Raw genomic sequence first — 15291 nt, 5'->3', positions numbered from 1 at the left:
TCCATAAGTTTAGTACCTATGTTTTCTTCTATGTATTTTATTGTTTCAAGTCTTATATTGAGGTCTCTGATCCATTTTGAGATAATTTTGGTAGGTGGTGACAGATAGAATTCTAGTTTATTTCTTTTCCATGTGGCTTTCCAGTTTTTCCAGCACCATTTATTAAAAAGGCTTTCTTTTCTCCATTGTATGTTTTTTGGCTCCTTTGTCAAAAATTACCTGCCTCTGTACATGTGGGTTTATTTCTGAGTTTTCAATTCTATTCCATTGGTCTGTGTGTCTGTTTTTCTGCCAATACCATACTGTTTTGATTATTGTCGTTTTGTAATATAAATTGAAGTCAGGGAGTGTGATACATCTAGCCTTGTTCTTTCTTCTTAGGATTGCTTTGGCCAGTTAGGGTCTTCTTGATTCCATACAAATCTGATGATTTTTGTTTGTTTTACTTATTTTAAAAATGCCATTGGAATTTTGATGAGGATTGCGTTAGATTTGTATATTGCTTTGGGTCATATGGCCATTTCAGTTATGTTGATTCTTCCAATTCACGAACCCAGAGTATCTTTCCATTTCTTTGTTTCAGCTTCAATTTCTTGTAATAATGTCTTCAGTTTTCAGTGTAAAGGTCCTTTACTCCCTTTGTTAAGTTTATTCCTAGGTATTCTTTTTGTTGCAATTGCAAATGGAATTTTTTTTTTTTCATTTCTTTTTCTGAAATTTCCTTGTTAGTATATAAGAATACAGTGGATTTTTGTACATTGATTTTGTATTCTGCCTCTGTATTGTATTTGTTTATTGTTTCTAACAGTTTTTTGGTGGAGTCTTTAGGGTTTTCTATATAAAGAATTATGTCATCTGCAAAAAGTGACAGTTTGACTTCTTCATTCCCAATTTGGATGCCTTCTATATCTTTCTCTTGCCTGATTGCTCTGGCTAGGACTTCCAATACTATGTTGAATAATAGCGGTGAGAGTGGGTATCCCTGTCTTGTTCCTGAAAAACATGGGCAAAACTACAGCATATGCTTAGGGAGGCAGACAGGTGTTAAGATGGAAGAAAATTAAGGTAAATGTAACTCTTGGGAGGGAGCATGTCAAGGACTGAAGTAGTTGGCAGTTCTATCTCCTGTCATGGTTGGTGATTACAAGGCTATGTACCTTACATTTTGTTAAACTATATATTTGTCTATGGAGTTTTCTGCATTTGTGTATATTTGACATTAACAGTTTTAAAAGAAAAGGTGAAAGGATGTAAAGCCATCAAGCAAATGCTGACCAAAAAAAGGTATACTTTTGAAACAATTCATTAGTAGAAATAGAGACATTTCATAAAAAGGTTTAGGAATCCTAAATCTGTACCCAATAACATAGCTTCAAAAATATAAAGCCAAAGTTGACATTAAAAGGAGAAATGTACATATCCATAGTCATAGCAGGAGACTTTGAAGAAGCATATGTAAACAGGTTTTTCTTTTTAATGATTTCATTTTTTAACCTAGAAATTTAATATATTTATTGGAAATGTGTTTAATTTTTTTATTTTAATTGAAAATATCATTCTTTCTAGTCTTTAACTTAAATTTACAAAGTAGCTGTCTTCTTACCACGTAATCTAAGTGATGTCTCTAAATATTTTTCATAATACGATACTAAATTACACTTAACTTCAAATATTAACTAGTTACTATTGTATTTTTTTTCCCTATTGGAAACAATAATTCAGAGTAATTGGAATAACTACTGTATTTCCCTGAAAATAAGACCTAGCCAGACAATCAGTTCTAATGCGTCTTTTGGACCAAAATAAGGCCTGGTATTATTAGTATAGTATGGTATAGTATAGTTTATTATAGCATAGTATAATTATATTATAATTATATTAAAGACCCAGTCTTATATTATAGTAAAATAAGACTGAGTCTTATATTAATTTTTGCTCCAAAAGACGCATGAGAGCTGATTGGCTAGGTCTTATTTTCGGGAAAACACGGTATAAATCACAATTTGTAAACAAAGTTCAGTGAGTTTCTAAATTGACTTTTAATTATTATTTGCATTAGATTTTGCTGGCAGAAGTTAACCTTACTTCCTTTTTTTTTTTTTTTAAATAGGGGTTCTGAAGGAAAATTAAATGACTGCCAGATAATATTCGTAAATGAAATCTTCAAGATCGAGAAACCTGGAGCCCATCCTCTTTCATTGGCAGATGGAAAGTTTTTAAGTATGATTTTTTTGTGTGTGTGGGCTTAGACTACATATGTTGTACATGGTTGTCATTTTAATTGGCCAGGGAATAACTTTTGAGGAAGAGTAAAACTGTAGACTATACAAATTTATTTTCAAGACAGCAGTTTTGATCTAAGATCCTTTTCAGTCTAATGGATTTTTCTCAGATGATAAAATTTGTTTTCAAAGAAATATTTTCTCATGTTGGCATTTTGTTGCCATTTTTCTTCCTGTTTCCTCTATTATAGTTTCCCACTATAATATAAAAATCCCACTTCAGTGATTTTGTGGCCATCCAAAATTAATTTTTAATAATAAGACTTGTTGCTATACTAGTAGAGCCTGAGAATAATAGTGCCGATTGATCCTTGAACTTCTGGGAGGTGGTAAATGAGATTTATATAATCCTTAGAATATAGCCCTACCTCTTCATTGTACATATTTTAGTTGCTTACTATCATACAGCTACTTGGTCACAGAGGTGGGACTAGATTCTGGGTTTTTTCATTCATGATTCAACTTGCAGTCTTTCCAAATAGTTTATAGTGTCTCATACTTTCTTAATTCTCAAGTTTTTGTGGTGAGCAGTCCAGCTACATGTCAATGGTATATGCTGGAAAAGACAAAATGGGTCCTGCCTAACCTCTGCTTATCACAGTTGTGCAAGATTACAAGACAAGCACTTTAACAGATCGATAAATAGACTTCCACATTACCAATCTAGGCCATTCCAGTTTTTTGAGGCTGCAATGTTGATATAGCTAGATTTGAACTAAGAACTTTAGGGCACGTTCTGTATGACTACTTGTATGGTTATGTTTTAGGAATAAAGATAACTTGATGAGTAAACCTATTTAATGTGACTTAGTCTTTCTCAGTAAAACACAGTAGAAAACCAAGGTTGACTAGGTTATTCTTGTGTTTTTCTGTTTTCTCTCACTCAGTATACCTGCATATATCTTTTTGTTCGCTAATGCTTAATCACCTTATAGTTAGTTACGACTTTGAAGTTGTATGTAAAGAAACCATTTCAGAACCACAGCCAGATTTACATTGTTCCGAACCAAAATCTAAACATGCCTTGAAACTAATAAAAAATAAAATTAAAATAAAACAGTAAAATTAAAAAAAACACAAAAACATGCCTTTGTCAGTTTAGATGTTATATTTCCATTACTTACATGTTGTCACAGCTACTTTAGTAGAAGTGAAACAAAATTGTAATCTTCCTTAGTAAGAATAGGCAATCATCAGTCAGAAAGTTAGTACTAAAATCGGTAGCCTTTTCCTTCTTCCTCTCATTTGTCAGATTTTTCCCCATTTTCCTTATATTGCTAGATCAACCACGATATGGCACATTTCCTTAAATGTGTACATTTGTAAGAAATTCATAGTATAGAACTATATACATTCAAATAATATAGAACTCCCAGGAGGTAATCACTCTAACAATGTATGTCATTCTAGACATCTTCCTCTAGCTATATAATTTATCTTTGTGTATTTAACTATTTTGTTTAAAAATGTTATTCTATTTCATTTTTTAATATACCTGGCTACCTCTGTGTTTTTTCATATAATTTATCCAACTGTTCCTCCTTTGATTGACATTTAACTTTTGGTGTGTAGAACATTACTGTAAGACTTTTTTTTTTGTACATACATAAATTTTAAAGGGAACACTTTGTTAAAAGGTGTTTGGATTTAGATGAGGAGGGGGCAATAAATGGTACCTCTTATTTGCCAGAGTCCTGAACTAATTGACAAGTAAGATAAAAATCAACTGAGTTGGAAATGCCACTTCTATCTTAATAAAGAGAACGTTGAGGGCATAGCTTGTATGGGAACTAAAATGGGCTTGCTAACTCCTAACAGCCCTCTCCCCCCTAGTTCAGCCTACCCAAGGAAAGGTTTGGATATGTAGAAAAGATGGTACCTAATAGTTCCATTTATTAAATAGATAGGTCCAAACAACTTTATTCAATAGAGTGTTGCATTTCCTGCGTAATTTTAAGGTACGGTTTCCCGGTGAGTTCACTGCATTGTCTCTGGGTATCTTGGTGCTGATTTGGGGAACCGTGAGTCTAGTCAGTGGAGACTTCTAAGGCTATACAATATCCTCGTGGTTGAGGGTAATTAGATTTATTACTGACACATGCCTGGGCCTCTCCCTGAACATTTGATTCATAAGCCTAGAATGAAGCTGCGGTATTTATTCATAAAGTCCCATACTTGATTATTTCTTATGGTTCCCTTTTCTTCGTTAAAAAATCTGTATGCCATTTTCGTAAGTTTTTCTTTATACGATTCATAGCTATAAAAATGATTTTAAGACTGGGCTTGCTATATTTTTGTTCTTAATAGGGAAAAATGACCCTGAATGTGACTTTTGTGGCGGAGACCCAGATAAGAACTGCCATTCTTGCTCCTGTCGTGTGTGTGGTGGAAAACAGGAACCCAGCATGCAGCTTCTCTGTGACGAATGTAACATGGCCTATCACATTTACTGCCTGAATCCGCCTTTGGATAAGGTCCCCGAAGAGGAGTACTGGTATGATTTTCCGGGGTTTTGTTGTTACTGTGTTAAAAACTGAATGTGAAATAGGTATTTGAACCACTGAAAATAGATTTCTGAAGATACGTAATGTACATTGAAGTGCTTACCATTGTAGAGCCAGTAGTTATTTAGCATTGATACTTTTATTCGATCTTTACAACAGCTTCTGAACCAGTCTCTAGCTCTGTATTTAATCCCTCCGGTCGCTTCTCACACAGAGTCTATGTTCTTTCAAAAATGCAAATCTGATTGTGTTACTCATTTGCTTTAGAGACATTATGTTGCCTTACAGGACCCTGCACAATATTTTTTAGTTGATTTCTCCAGCTATATTTGTTATACCTTTTCTCTTCCATTTCCCCAAATTTTCTATGCTCTAGCCAGATTAAATATCTTTCATGTCTTTGAATAAGTCATGTTCTTTCTCTTCTCTGGGCTTTTACACTTAATACATTTTCGTCTTGGAAATATTTTCCGCTTTGCTTGACTTCAGGATGATATTTATTCTTTAGGTTTTCACTTAAATATGACTATCTGGGAAGCCTTTGTGGATGCTTCCCTTTAACCCCAGTTATTTTACATGTACCTATTATGTTAGATAATAGTACTTAATAATTATTAAGTGCTCTCTATATGCTAGATACTAACAAAGTGCTTTATATGGATTATTGTATTTAATGCCATAAGGTTAATAACTAGAACCAGGCATTAAGGTCAGACATACTTAGCAGAATCTGTATTTCCTCTATTGAGTAGTGTTAGCTGCAAAAAGAAATGATTAGAAAGGAGACTGGGAAAAATGTGCCCAGTGGAAGTTATAATGAACTTTTTAACATATTAAGTTTTTTTTTCTTTTTAAACTATAGGTCATATTGTAGCGTGGAGGGTGTTTAAGTTGGAAGATGACATACTCAGAAACACTAGCATCACAGTGGGTAGCTGGTATTGTAAACAATAGATTGTTCTCCTTTCCTTTGTGTGCCTTTCCCCCCCTTCCCGCCCCAACACACACACACACATTGGGAGGGTTTTATTATATTACAACACTGTAGGAGTGATAGAAAATGGAAGGGATATAACTGCCTTTCATCCCCTATCACTAACCCCCATTGTAACTCCCTGAATTTTACCATCACTAGTAAGTGTATTTCCTCTGAAGTCTCCTTTTTTTTTTTTCTATGAGTGGTATGTTCCTACTTCTCTAAAATGCAAGCCCTTCTACCTGCTCTCACAGTTCCTTATCATTTTTCACTCCAGTGAATTCCTCTCCCAAAGTGCCATTACTGGGTCATTCTCATTAGTATTCTAGAATCTCTGTTTTCAAAATGTGTGTGGGCATGCGTATACGTACGTATGTACGTGTACACACACACACACACACACACACACCCTCTTGATCCCATTTTTCCCACTAGTTGCCTATTCTATCTCTCTGCTCCCTTCAAGGCAAAGCTCCTCAAGAGCTATTTCTACTGACTATTTCCATACTTGATAGTATTTATTGCTTTCTTATACATAATTTTACCTTGAATTTGTGTCTGTATTTCACTGCCTAACTAATTTTCTCAGAATCAGGTACTGAATTATTTAGTTTTCTATCCCATAGCACTAAACAAAACATATCTCATAATTAGGCAGTTAAAATTAACTAGTTGGGTATAGGTGTCTTCTTCTTTCCTCTATAGGCCATATGGAATGGTCCTGTAAAATGGAAAATATGGACAAAAGGAATTTAAGACTAAGGGGGGAGAGCAGCCAGCTGATCTTTGTTGGGATATTCCCAGAGTTTCCATTCCTTGGGGACACGATAATAGCCCATTTCATTCTATACACATGCTCATACTTTGCTTTTTAGAAATGATTTAAGGCAGCTTATGATGATGTACAGGCATACCTCGTTTTATTATACTTCATAGATTTTTTTACAAATTGAAGGCAAGGCCCTCCACCAGCAAAAAGGTTATGACTTACTTCATTGTGACACTCATTTTGTTGTGATGGTCTGAAAGCATACCTGAGATATCTCCGAGGTATGCCTGTATAAGTTATAGTAGGTGACCAACTACAAATAGGCTAAAGGACAAACAAGTACAGGGAATTAAAATTGAGCTAGTGATAAGGCTAATAAAACATATTTGAATACTTAGACTATACATTTTTCACTTTGAGAATTCTGATAACCAACTTAGATGGGGAGATGTATCGGTTGCATAGTTCAGTCTCAAATCATCTATTCTTGCTACTTTTGTTTTAATGATAAGAACTTCAAATGAGTAAATTCCATTCTCAGGATTAGTGATGAGATCAGAAATCATGATACCATTTGATTGGGATGACTATACGTATCTGGCTTTTGAACTGAAGTTGAGAATTTGCGATGCTAAAATCTTGCCAGTTCTCTAAAGGAACGACAAGTTTTTTTTGTTTGTTTGTTTTGACAAACCCAGCCATGTAACGATTTTGAAGAGTTTAATACTTAAATGCCAACTGAAGCTCTATAATATATACTAATTATAACATCCTTAAACTCGTTTTAACCTAGAAAGGCCATTATTCTGTTATTGGCTTTAATATAGTATTATCAAAGTTCTTCTTTCTTTCTTTTAAAGGTATTGTCCTTCCTGTAAAACTGATTCCAATGAAGTTGTTAAGGCTGGTGAAAGACTGAAGATGAGTAAAAAGAAAGCAAAGATGCCATCAGCTAGTACAGAAAGCCGGAGAGACTGGGGCAGGGTAAAGAAGAAAGTCTCCTTTCCTTCCTAGTTATAATGTTCATAATAACTCTAATGCAATGTTTGAATAACAATTGTAGTAATGGTATAAATGATACTTTATCAGAAATATTAACTACATTTAATATAGTAACTATATAAAACAGTAACTGTATTGTTTATTGATATAAATTATTAATTTATGTTATAATTGTTTAATAGTATAAATTGTTATATATTGTTAATCATCTAACTAGTTGGGTTTCTAGTCACATTTTATGGGAATTAAAATTTTAACATAACTGATTTCTCAAACATCTTGTTCTGTGACTTGTAGGGAATGGCTTGTGTTGGTCGAACTAGAGAATGTACTATTGTTCCTTCTAATCATTATGGACCTATTCCTGGGATTCCTGTTGGATCAACTTGGAGATTTAGAGTTCAGGTATGTTTTAAATTGGCTTAGTTAAAAGGGTAAAATTGAGTATAGATCAAATTGTAACAAATGTCACTGTGTATTGATTGTAAATGGACTATCTAGTATAAGGTGGCATTCAGGTGTAAGAATGAAAGATTTCCTGTAGGATGGGTAGATTCTTCCCCATAGCTTAATGAACAAAGGACCATGCATTATGGAATTACGTATCAGCTATGCCTTTGTTTTACTCTTGTGTTACAGTTATGGTAGTTAACATTATTGTTAAGCTTTCTAAAGAATTTTTCTTGCCAAGAATTTAATGTTTGAAATACTTAATTTTTTTCTTGAAGTCATGCGGTAAGTTCTCACTTAATGTCATTGAACTCTAAGAAAGCTCAAGGTGTTTTCTTTGGGGCTTATCCTCCTGAATGATTGTTTTGATACTGGTCAGAGAAACTGCCAGATAATGCAAAAATAAAATTACTTCTGTTTTCCCCTTGAAGAAGTCTCTATTGTATTTATTCCTGATTTCTTCTTTGGAATGGTAATTGTATCATTATGAAAAACTTAATGTGGAAAAAAAAAAGGTAGAGCCGTTTCTAGTCAGAGACACGCAGGATTTTGAACTTTACTTTAAAAAGAATAGAGTGGTCCTGGTGTTTAGACCATTGATAACAGTTTAAAATTAAAACAGTGTAATACATGTACATAGCTTGAAAAGTTAAATACTAATATGTGACTTATATTTTAAAAACCAACCCTTTTTGGTCCCCATTTTCTGTTTCTCAGAGATAACCACTTTAACATTTTAGTAATTTCTTCTGGATTTACCTCCTTATTTCTAACAGACATGATTATACTGCTTTTGTCTTTATATATTTTATTTTCTTCTATGGAAGGTGAAGATTTAGTTTAAGACACACTGTCCTCCCGCCCTCGCAATGGTTATAAATAATTTTGGCCAAATCAGTACTCAATGTTTGTCTTGTTATGACTTTTGATCTATAAATACAGCAAAATATTATAAACAAATACAATAAAATAAAAATACACTTTGTTTTTAATTGTCTTCTTTTTTTTCTGTTAGCCTTTTTTTTTTTTTTTTTTTTTTTGTATACCTGTCACTAATGCATTCCCGAACTCTAAAAGCCCTGTTAGTACAGTCTTAGGTGATTTTGAGGTTGTTGGCCTGGGCAACTGGAAGAGTGAATTTGCTACTTAGAAAACGGGGAGGATTTAGAACAGATTTATTTTTATCAGGGTTAGTGAGATTGGGAATCAACCTCTGAAGTACCTGGTACTTCCAAGGCCTAAATCCGGGTTCTGTTGCCCTTATCAGCTTCTCATGGGCTTCTCATGTGCCTCTTTCCCTAGCCCAGATGCAGGCTTGGGTTTCAGCTCCTTTTTCTCTGCTAAGAACTATTGTATGTTAAACAGATGAATTAAAATACTTCTCTCAAGGAGTTTGATATACACAAAGAAGTGACACTTATTTCAAATTGAAGGTATATGGGAAAAATAGTAGGCCATTGAAGTAGCAGAATAGCATGAGTAAACTAAGAAAATGGGTAGCATGTTTGGGTAACATTGAGTAGTTTGGGTTCAAACATAGAGACTCCATGAAGGAGAAGCTGGAGATAAGGAGATAGTAGGTAGGAGCCAGATTGAGAGAGGACTGTGTAATACTTAACTTGGGCTTGATATAAGTCCATTTAATATATTTTAAACAGTAGAAAATTAATAGCAGATTTGTTCTTAGAAGGATCATTCTGTTTGTAATAGGTAGAACGGATTTGAAGGAACAAAACTGGAGGCAGTGAAGAAAGGTCTTTTAAACATTAATGAGTCAAACTTAGATTATTGCAGTGGAAGGAGAAAAAGATGGATTTGAGAGATTTGGGAGATCAAATCAGCGGTATTTATGAACAAATGGGTTTGAAGAATAAAGGAAAAGATTGAGGCTACAATGACTCTTGCCTTTCTGAGTTGGCTAGGGAACAGTGCCATAACCAAAGATGAGAAATACGGGAAGAGATCTGGAACTCTGATAGTAAATTCTTTTTTACCCGAATTGAGCTGGAATTATCAATAAATATAATTTGATGCTTACATAAAAGTTATTTTGAAATCCATCAGCTTAAAACTAAGAGCTATATAACTGGGGAGAAGTAATGTCAGTGAGCAGAAGGTAGAACTCTGGGTGACATGCAGTTCTTAGTTGGAGGCTTTTAGGGTCCAATAATATATGTGAAAGTATTTTGTAATTGTAACTTAACTAACTGTTCAAAGGTATTTTGAGACTTTATCTGTTTTATAGGTGAGCGAAGCAGGTGTGCATAGGCCCCATGTTGGTGGAATTCATGGTCGAAGTAATGATGGGGCTTATTCTCTTGTCCTGGCTGGTGGATTTGCAGATGAAGTAGTAAGTTATAATACAACCTTGTTCTTTAGAACCCGTCTTGATCATTCAGTAAAATACAGAAATTTTGTCTAGGGTGTATCAAATCCTGTCTCTTTTTAGCATGACTTTTATGTCGAAGTGGTCAGTTTTATACAAGTCACAAGGTAAATCAGTTGGTAGTCTTTAATCTTTGTGTGTATTGGTTTGATTTATATATACATGTGGTAACTGATTTTTGCAATGAAAATAAATTCTCTACAGCGTTCAGTTTTAAAAAATTAAACTTACTATTTTGGGGATAATTGTAGATTGACGTAACATTAGAAATACTATAGAGATCTTGGTGCCCTTTACCCAGTTTCCCTCAATGGTCATATTTTGCAAAACTGTGGTTATTATCCCAGCCATGATACTGACATTGATACATTTAGGACACTGACCTTTCCCTTACCAGGATCCCTACTCCTGTAGCTCTTTTATAGCCAGGCCTGTATCTACTCCCCAAACCCCTCCTTAACCCCTGACATCCACTAATCTGTTCTCCATTTCTAAAATTTTGTCACTTTAAAATTCTTCATAAGTGGAATCATATAGTAGTGTGTTTCCCCGAAAATAAGCCCTAGCATGATTTTTCAGGATGACATCCACTGAACATAAGCCCTAATGCATCTTTTGGAGCAAAACTTAATATAAGACCCAGTCTTATTTTGGGGGAAACATGGTATGTAACCTTTGGGACTGATTTTTTTCACTCAGCGTAATTCTCAAATTATGGCTTGTATCAGTAATTTATTCCTTTTTATTGCTGAATAGTAGTCAATGACATAGGAGTACCGCAGTTTGTTTATTCACCCATGGAAGAACATCTGGGTTATTTCCCATTTTTGTCTATTATAAATAAAACTGCAATGAACATTTGTGTACAAGGTTTTGTAAACACAAGTCTCCATTTCTGTGGTATAAATGCCCAAAAGTACAATTGCTAGGTTGTATAGTAGTTGACATGCGTATTTTGAAACTATATCTTTAAGTATTTTTCAGGAATACGAAGAATGTTATATAGCTTGTTACAGCCAGCACTTAGAACTTTTTTTACAGGTCTATAACAAAACAAACTAAAAGTGGAGTCTCTAACTTGTTTTTAGCAACCAACTAGTTGTATTGGATCTGGGCTATGACATTTGTGTGTGAGACCTTAGTCAAATTATTTAACTCCACTAAACCTCAGTTTCCCCATGTGTAAAATAGAAAAAAATATAATTTTATATGAGAAAGTCATTGATATTAAATGAGGTAATTTATGTAGTTCTGGGCATATCACAAGGATTCAGACAATTCTGTGGTCTGGCTCAAAAGCTGATCTTAGTATATGAAACGTATAAACATGTAATTGTAAAGCTAACAATGAGTACCAAGTTGAAGTGGGATGGGTGTTACTTCTTTTTTTCCTCATCTTTTGAATATAGTTACTAGCCAAACATTAAACATTTGTGGTTGGGGGAAGGGGGTGGTAGATGAGGGTAAAGGGGATCAAATATATGGTGATGGAAGGAGAACTGACTCTGGGTGGTGAACACACAATGGGATTTATAGATGATGTATTACAGAATTGTACACCTGAAATCTATGTAACTTTACTAACAATTGTCACCCCAATAAGCTTTAATTGAAAAAAACAAAAACCATTTGTGGAGAAAAGTGCTGATGAGCTGTTAATTATGTATCTCAAGCAGTTAATTCTAAGTATTAAACAATGTAAAGACTATTTTAGGACTAAAACACATAGGCTTAGATTGCCAAGTAAGATGTATCTGGATATGTTACATTTTGTAAGCATTTTCAATCTTTTGATCTTTTATTGTAGGCAAGTCAAATCTACAGAAATAGGTGGAGGAAACCTGAATAATCAGCTTTTCACATTCAAGAAAAAAATTGTTCAGAAACCTTTAATTTGGTATAACATTCATGGAACCAATGATCTTTGTTCTGTTTGGATGAATGGACATGAAACTATTGAATACCTGCTGATAAAGTAGTTAACATTTTAGTCTCGTAACTTCAGAATTAATCAAATGCTAGTTTAGTGTCTCATGTTTGGTGACCTCACCTGAGAAATGAGGACCCCCCAAGATGATCTGCTTCTTACAGTTGTCCTGCGAAGTAGTTTGCTCAGTGATCAGAAACAGACTCTGGAGCCAAGCTGTTTGGGTTTGTGTCCCGGTGCCATCTCTTATAGCTGTGGACCTTAGGCAAGTTACTGAACTCCTCTGCCTCATCTATAAAATAGGGCTTACAATACCTACGTCTTAGGGTTGATGTGAGGGTTAAATGAATTAAAATATGTGAAATGCTTAGCCTAACCTTCATACACACACAGTAAGTGTGTGTTAGGTATTCACAGTAGTCGTGCTAGTACCCAGTTTTGTGGGCATGTAAGGGGTATTCTGAGAGAAACTGGCAAAAATTGAGGCTGTTTTCTAGACAGCCATGAATTAAGGAATCATTCAAGGTGTCTGGGAAAAGTTGAATGATGTTAATTGTGCTTTACGATGTATATCTGATAGTCTTGTGGGGTAAGAAGATTGGGATGAAGGTCTTTTGCTTGATAAGGGTGATGGCAGGAGCGAGAGCACCCAGCTGATTGTGTTAGGCAGCTGTTTTACAGCTTCTAAGAAGAGTAGAGATTGGAAAATCATGGGAAATTGAGTCACTCTGGAGCAACTGATGACTTCTTTATGTACACTTTTCCCAGGCAGCAATCTCGTTTAAGCTCCTGCCTCACGGGTACGACTTAGGAGAGCCTGGATTAGAAAATGCAACAAGTTTAGGCTGATTATTTTCCTTAGGAAAAATAGCCTGATATAATATTGACTGTGTTCTTACAGTCTGGCAATTTTTCCTCCCAATGATAATTTTGTTGGTGTAAAGATTAAAGTATAGATGAGTTAATAACATAGAATTTTAACTATTTTTACTTGATTATTTGCTGCTTGAAGAATAATCAGAAATGTTTTTGTTCTTCTGTTTTAAACACTGTTTAGCTTAGGTTGCCCCTCTTGGGCTGTCCAAGTTCCCACCACTTTTTCCTTTCTATCATTACCACAATTATAACTTTAAAAGTTGACAGGGTTATGAATATGAAGATTGTGAAGTCAATCCAGATACCATTTGGAAGACTATTTCTGATCAATTTAAGAAGTGTTCTGGAGTGTTCTAGATGTACTTATTTATTAGAATTTCTTGAAATGGAATATACACTAAAGATGAAATTCCTTAATGCCTAATCTTTAAAATGCAGACCTCAACATTGGATTAACAAAAAGTGAATTCAAGGTCTTTGGACAGACTTTTAAAACCATGAGATTTTAGCTATGACTTTCAAGCCAAAGGAGAAACAAGATGCAAAATAATTGAACTAATTAATTAAAAGAATCTTGCATCAAAGAACCACTATTTAGATAGTTTTAGTAGAATTAATTTGTATACTTATAGTTAACTATTCTCAATTTATTTTGAGGTAGAGACTTACTTAATACCAATATAATTTTATAGCTACTACAGAAATATTTGTGAAGCTAGTGTACGTACCGTCTTTTGGCATTTTTTTTATTTTTTACATTTAGTAGACACTTTATACAGTTAGTGATAGGTGGTTATTTAACCTGAATATAATTTGAGTAAACGTGGGGAACTTGCCATGCTGTTAGGATTTTAAATTTTAAATTTAACAGCAAACTTGGTTATGGTATAGATTGCTGTCAGGAAATCAGTTTTGGAGCATTTACTAATATGGTATTGATGTTTATTTTAATAACACTACATTAAATGAAATAATATTCCCAAATCATAAGATTTTGTTTTGTAACGTTCTATACATTAATTGATTATATATGTTCACGTGAGAATAGCCACTTTTGGAGGTGTTGAAAGCTACATAATTTTAAGTGAAATCTTTAGATCAAGTGCTATAACTTGAAAGTATTACACACAAGATTGCATTTGAATTTTGTCTTATTTTGGTAGATGCCTTAAGAGAACATGTCAATTCATAACATCCTAACCAAGTGTTCTGACTCTAAAACAAAAATTGATGAAATTATACTTGGGTTTAGGTATCTTAATGACAAAAATCTTCTCCTGCAGGACCGAGGTGATGAATTCACATACACTGGGAGTGGTGGTAAAAACCTTGCTGGTAATAAAAGAATTGGTGCACCATCGGCTGATCAAACATTAACAAACATGAACAGGTACTCTTTATTGTTAGAGTTTGTAAAAACTATTTCGAATTCGGGCTTTGTATAAATGCTTGATTAGAGGACTGTAATTTATAACCTAGACTGTAGAGGAGAATCTTAAATTGAAAGTAAAAGATCTAAAATTAATGTCCCATTACCTGATTATATAATTGTAGCATCCTAACTTATTTTTTCAAATTATTATTTTTAAAATGATGTAATTCCCAGTTTTAATACATGTGCTTTGCATTTGAAAACACGTTGAAACCTTTGAAAGAAAGAAGCCTATATAATTTAAGTGAAATTGAGGACAAGGTGGCTTATCTACTACCCCATTGGTCAAAGTTATGTTCTACTCAGCATAGATTTATCTTTTAAAGTGACAAACTTCTTTTTAGAGGAGACTTATCAATGTGAAACTGGCTTATGTTTGGCAGCCACATTTATGCGCATAAGTGAAACATCAGATAACTTAAACAGAAGTACACTCGAGGCATTTTTAGGATTTATAACAAGATGTCTTCAAATGTAAGAGAATGTTTATTTAGTTACAAAAGTGACCTTTTCTAACTAAATGCTTATAAGGCATTACAGAAGAGCCACCTTGTGTTGACCTTTTTTCCATAGAAGCATTAATGGCATTCCAGCTTCCCTGGGAACAGAAAATGTGATCAAAATGTTTTATTTCATAAATGTATGCTAATATCAATAATAAATTAAGTAACTCAAACCATCAATAGC

General features: G+C 33.9%; 1 protein-coding gene across 2 annotated transcripts in view; it reads left to right on the top strand.

Annotated features, from left to right (window-relative positions):
- UHRF2 (ubiquitin like with PHD and ring finger domains 2) overlaps positions 1–15291 on the top strand; it is a 68375-nt gene that overhangs the window by 40138 nt on the left and 12946 nt on the right. For both annotated transcript variants that reach the window (XR_012495715.1, XM_019727140.2), the window contains exons 5-10: positions 2111–2220; positions 4590–4776; positions 7392–7515; positions 7831–7938; positions 10229–10333; positions 14456–14562. Coding sequence is in view for 1 of the 2 variants with exons in the window: in XM_019727140.2 (XP_019582699.1) it covers positions 2111–2220; positions 4590–4776; positions 7392–7515; positions 7831–7938; positions 10229–10333; positions 14456–14562 (741 nt within the window). In the remaining variant the exon portion in view is untranslated. The remainder of the gene's footprint in view (positions 1–2110; positions 2221–4589; positions 4777–7391; positions 7516–7830; positions 7939–10228; positions 10334–14455; positions 14563–15291) is intronic.

The sequence above is a fragment of the Rhinolophus sinicus genome, linkage group LG04 (assembly GCF_036562045.2).
Source record: "Rhinolophus sinicus isolate RSC01 linkage group LG04, ASM3656204v1, whole genome shotgun sequence".
Taxonomy (NCBI): Eukaryota; Metazoa; Chordata; class Mammalia; order Chiroptera; family Rhinolophidae; genus Rhinolophus; species Rhinolophus sinicus.
The sequence above is the reverse complement of the archived record's forward strand: the minus strand, read 5'-3'. Positions and strand labels throughout refer to the sequence as shown.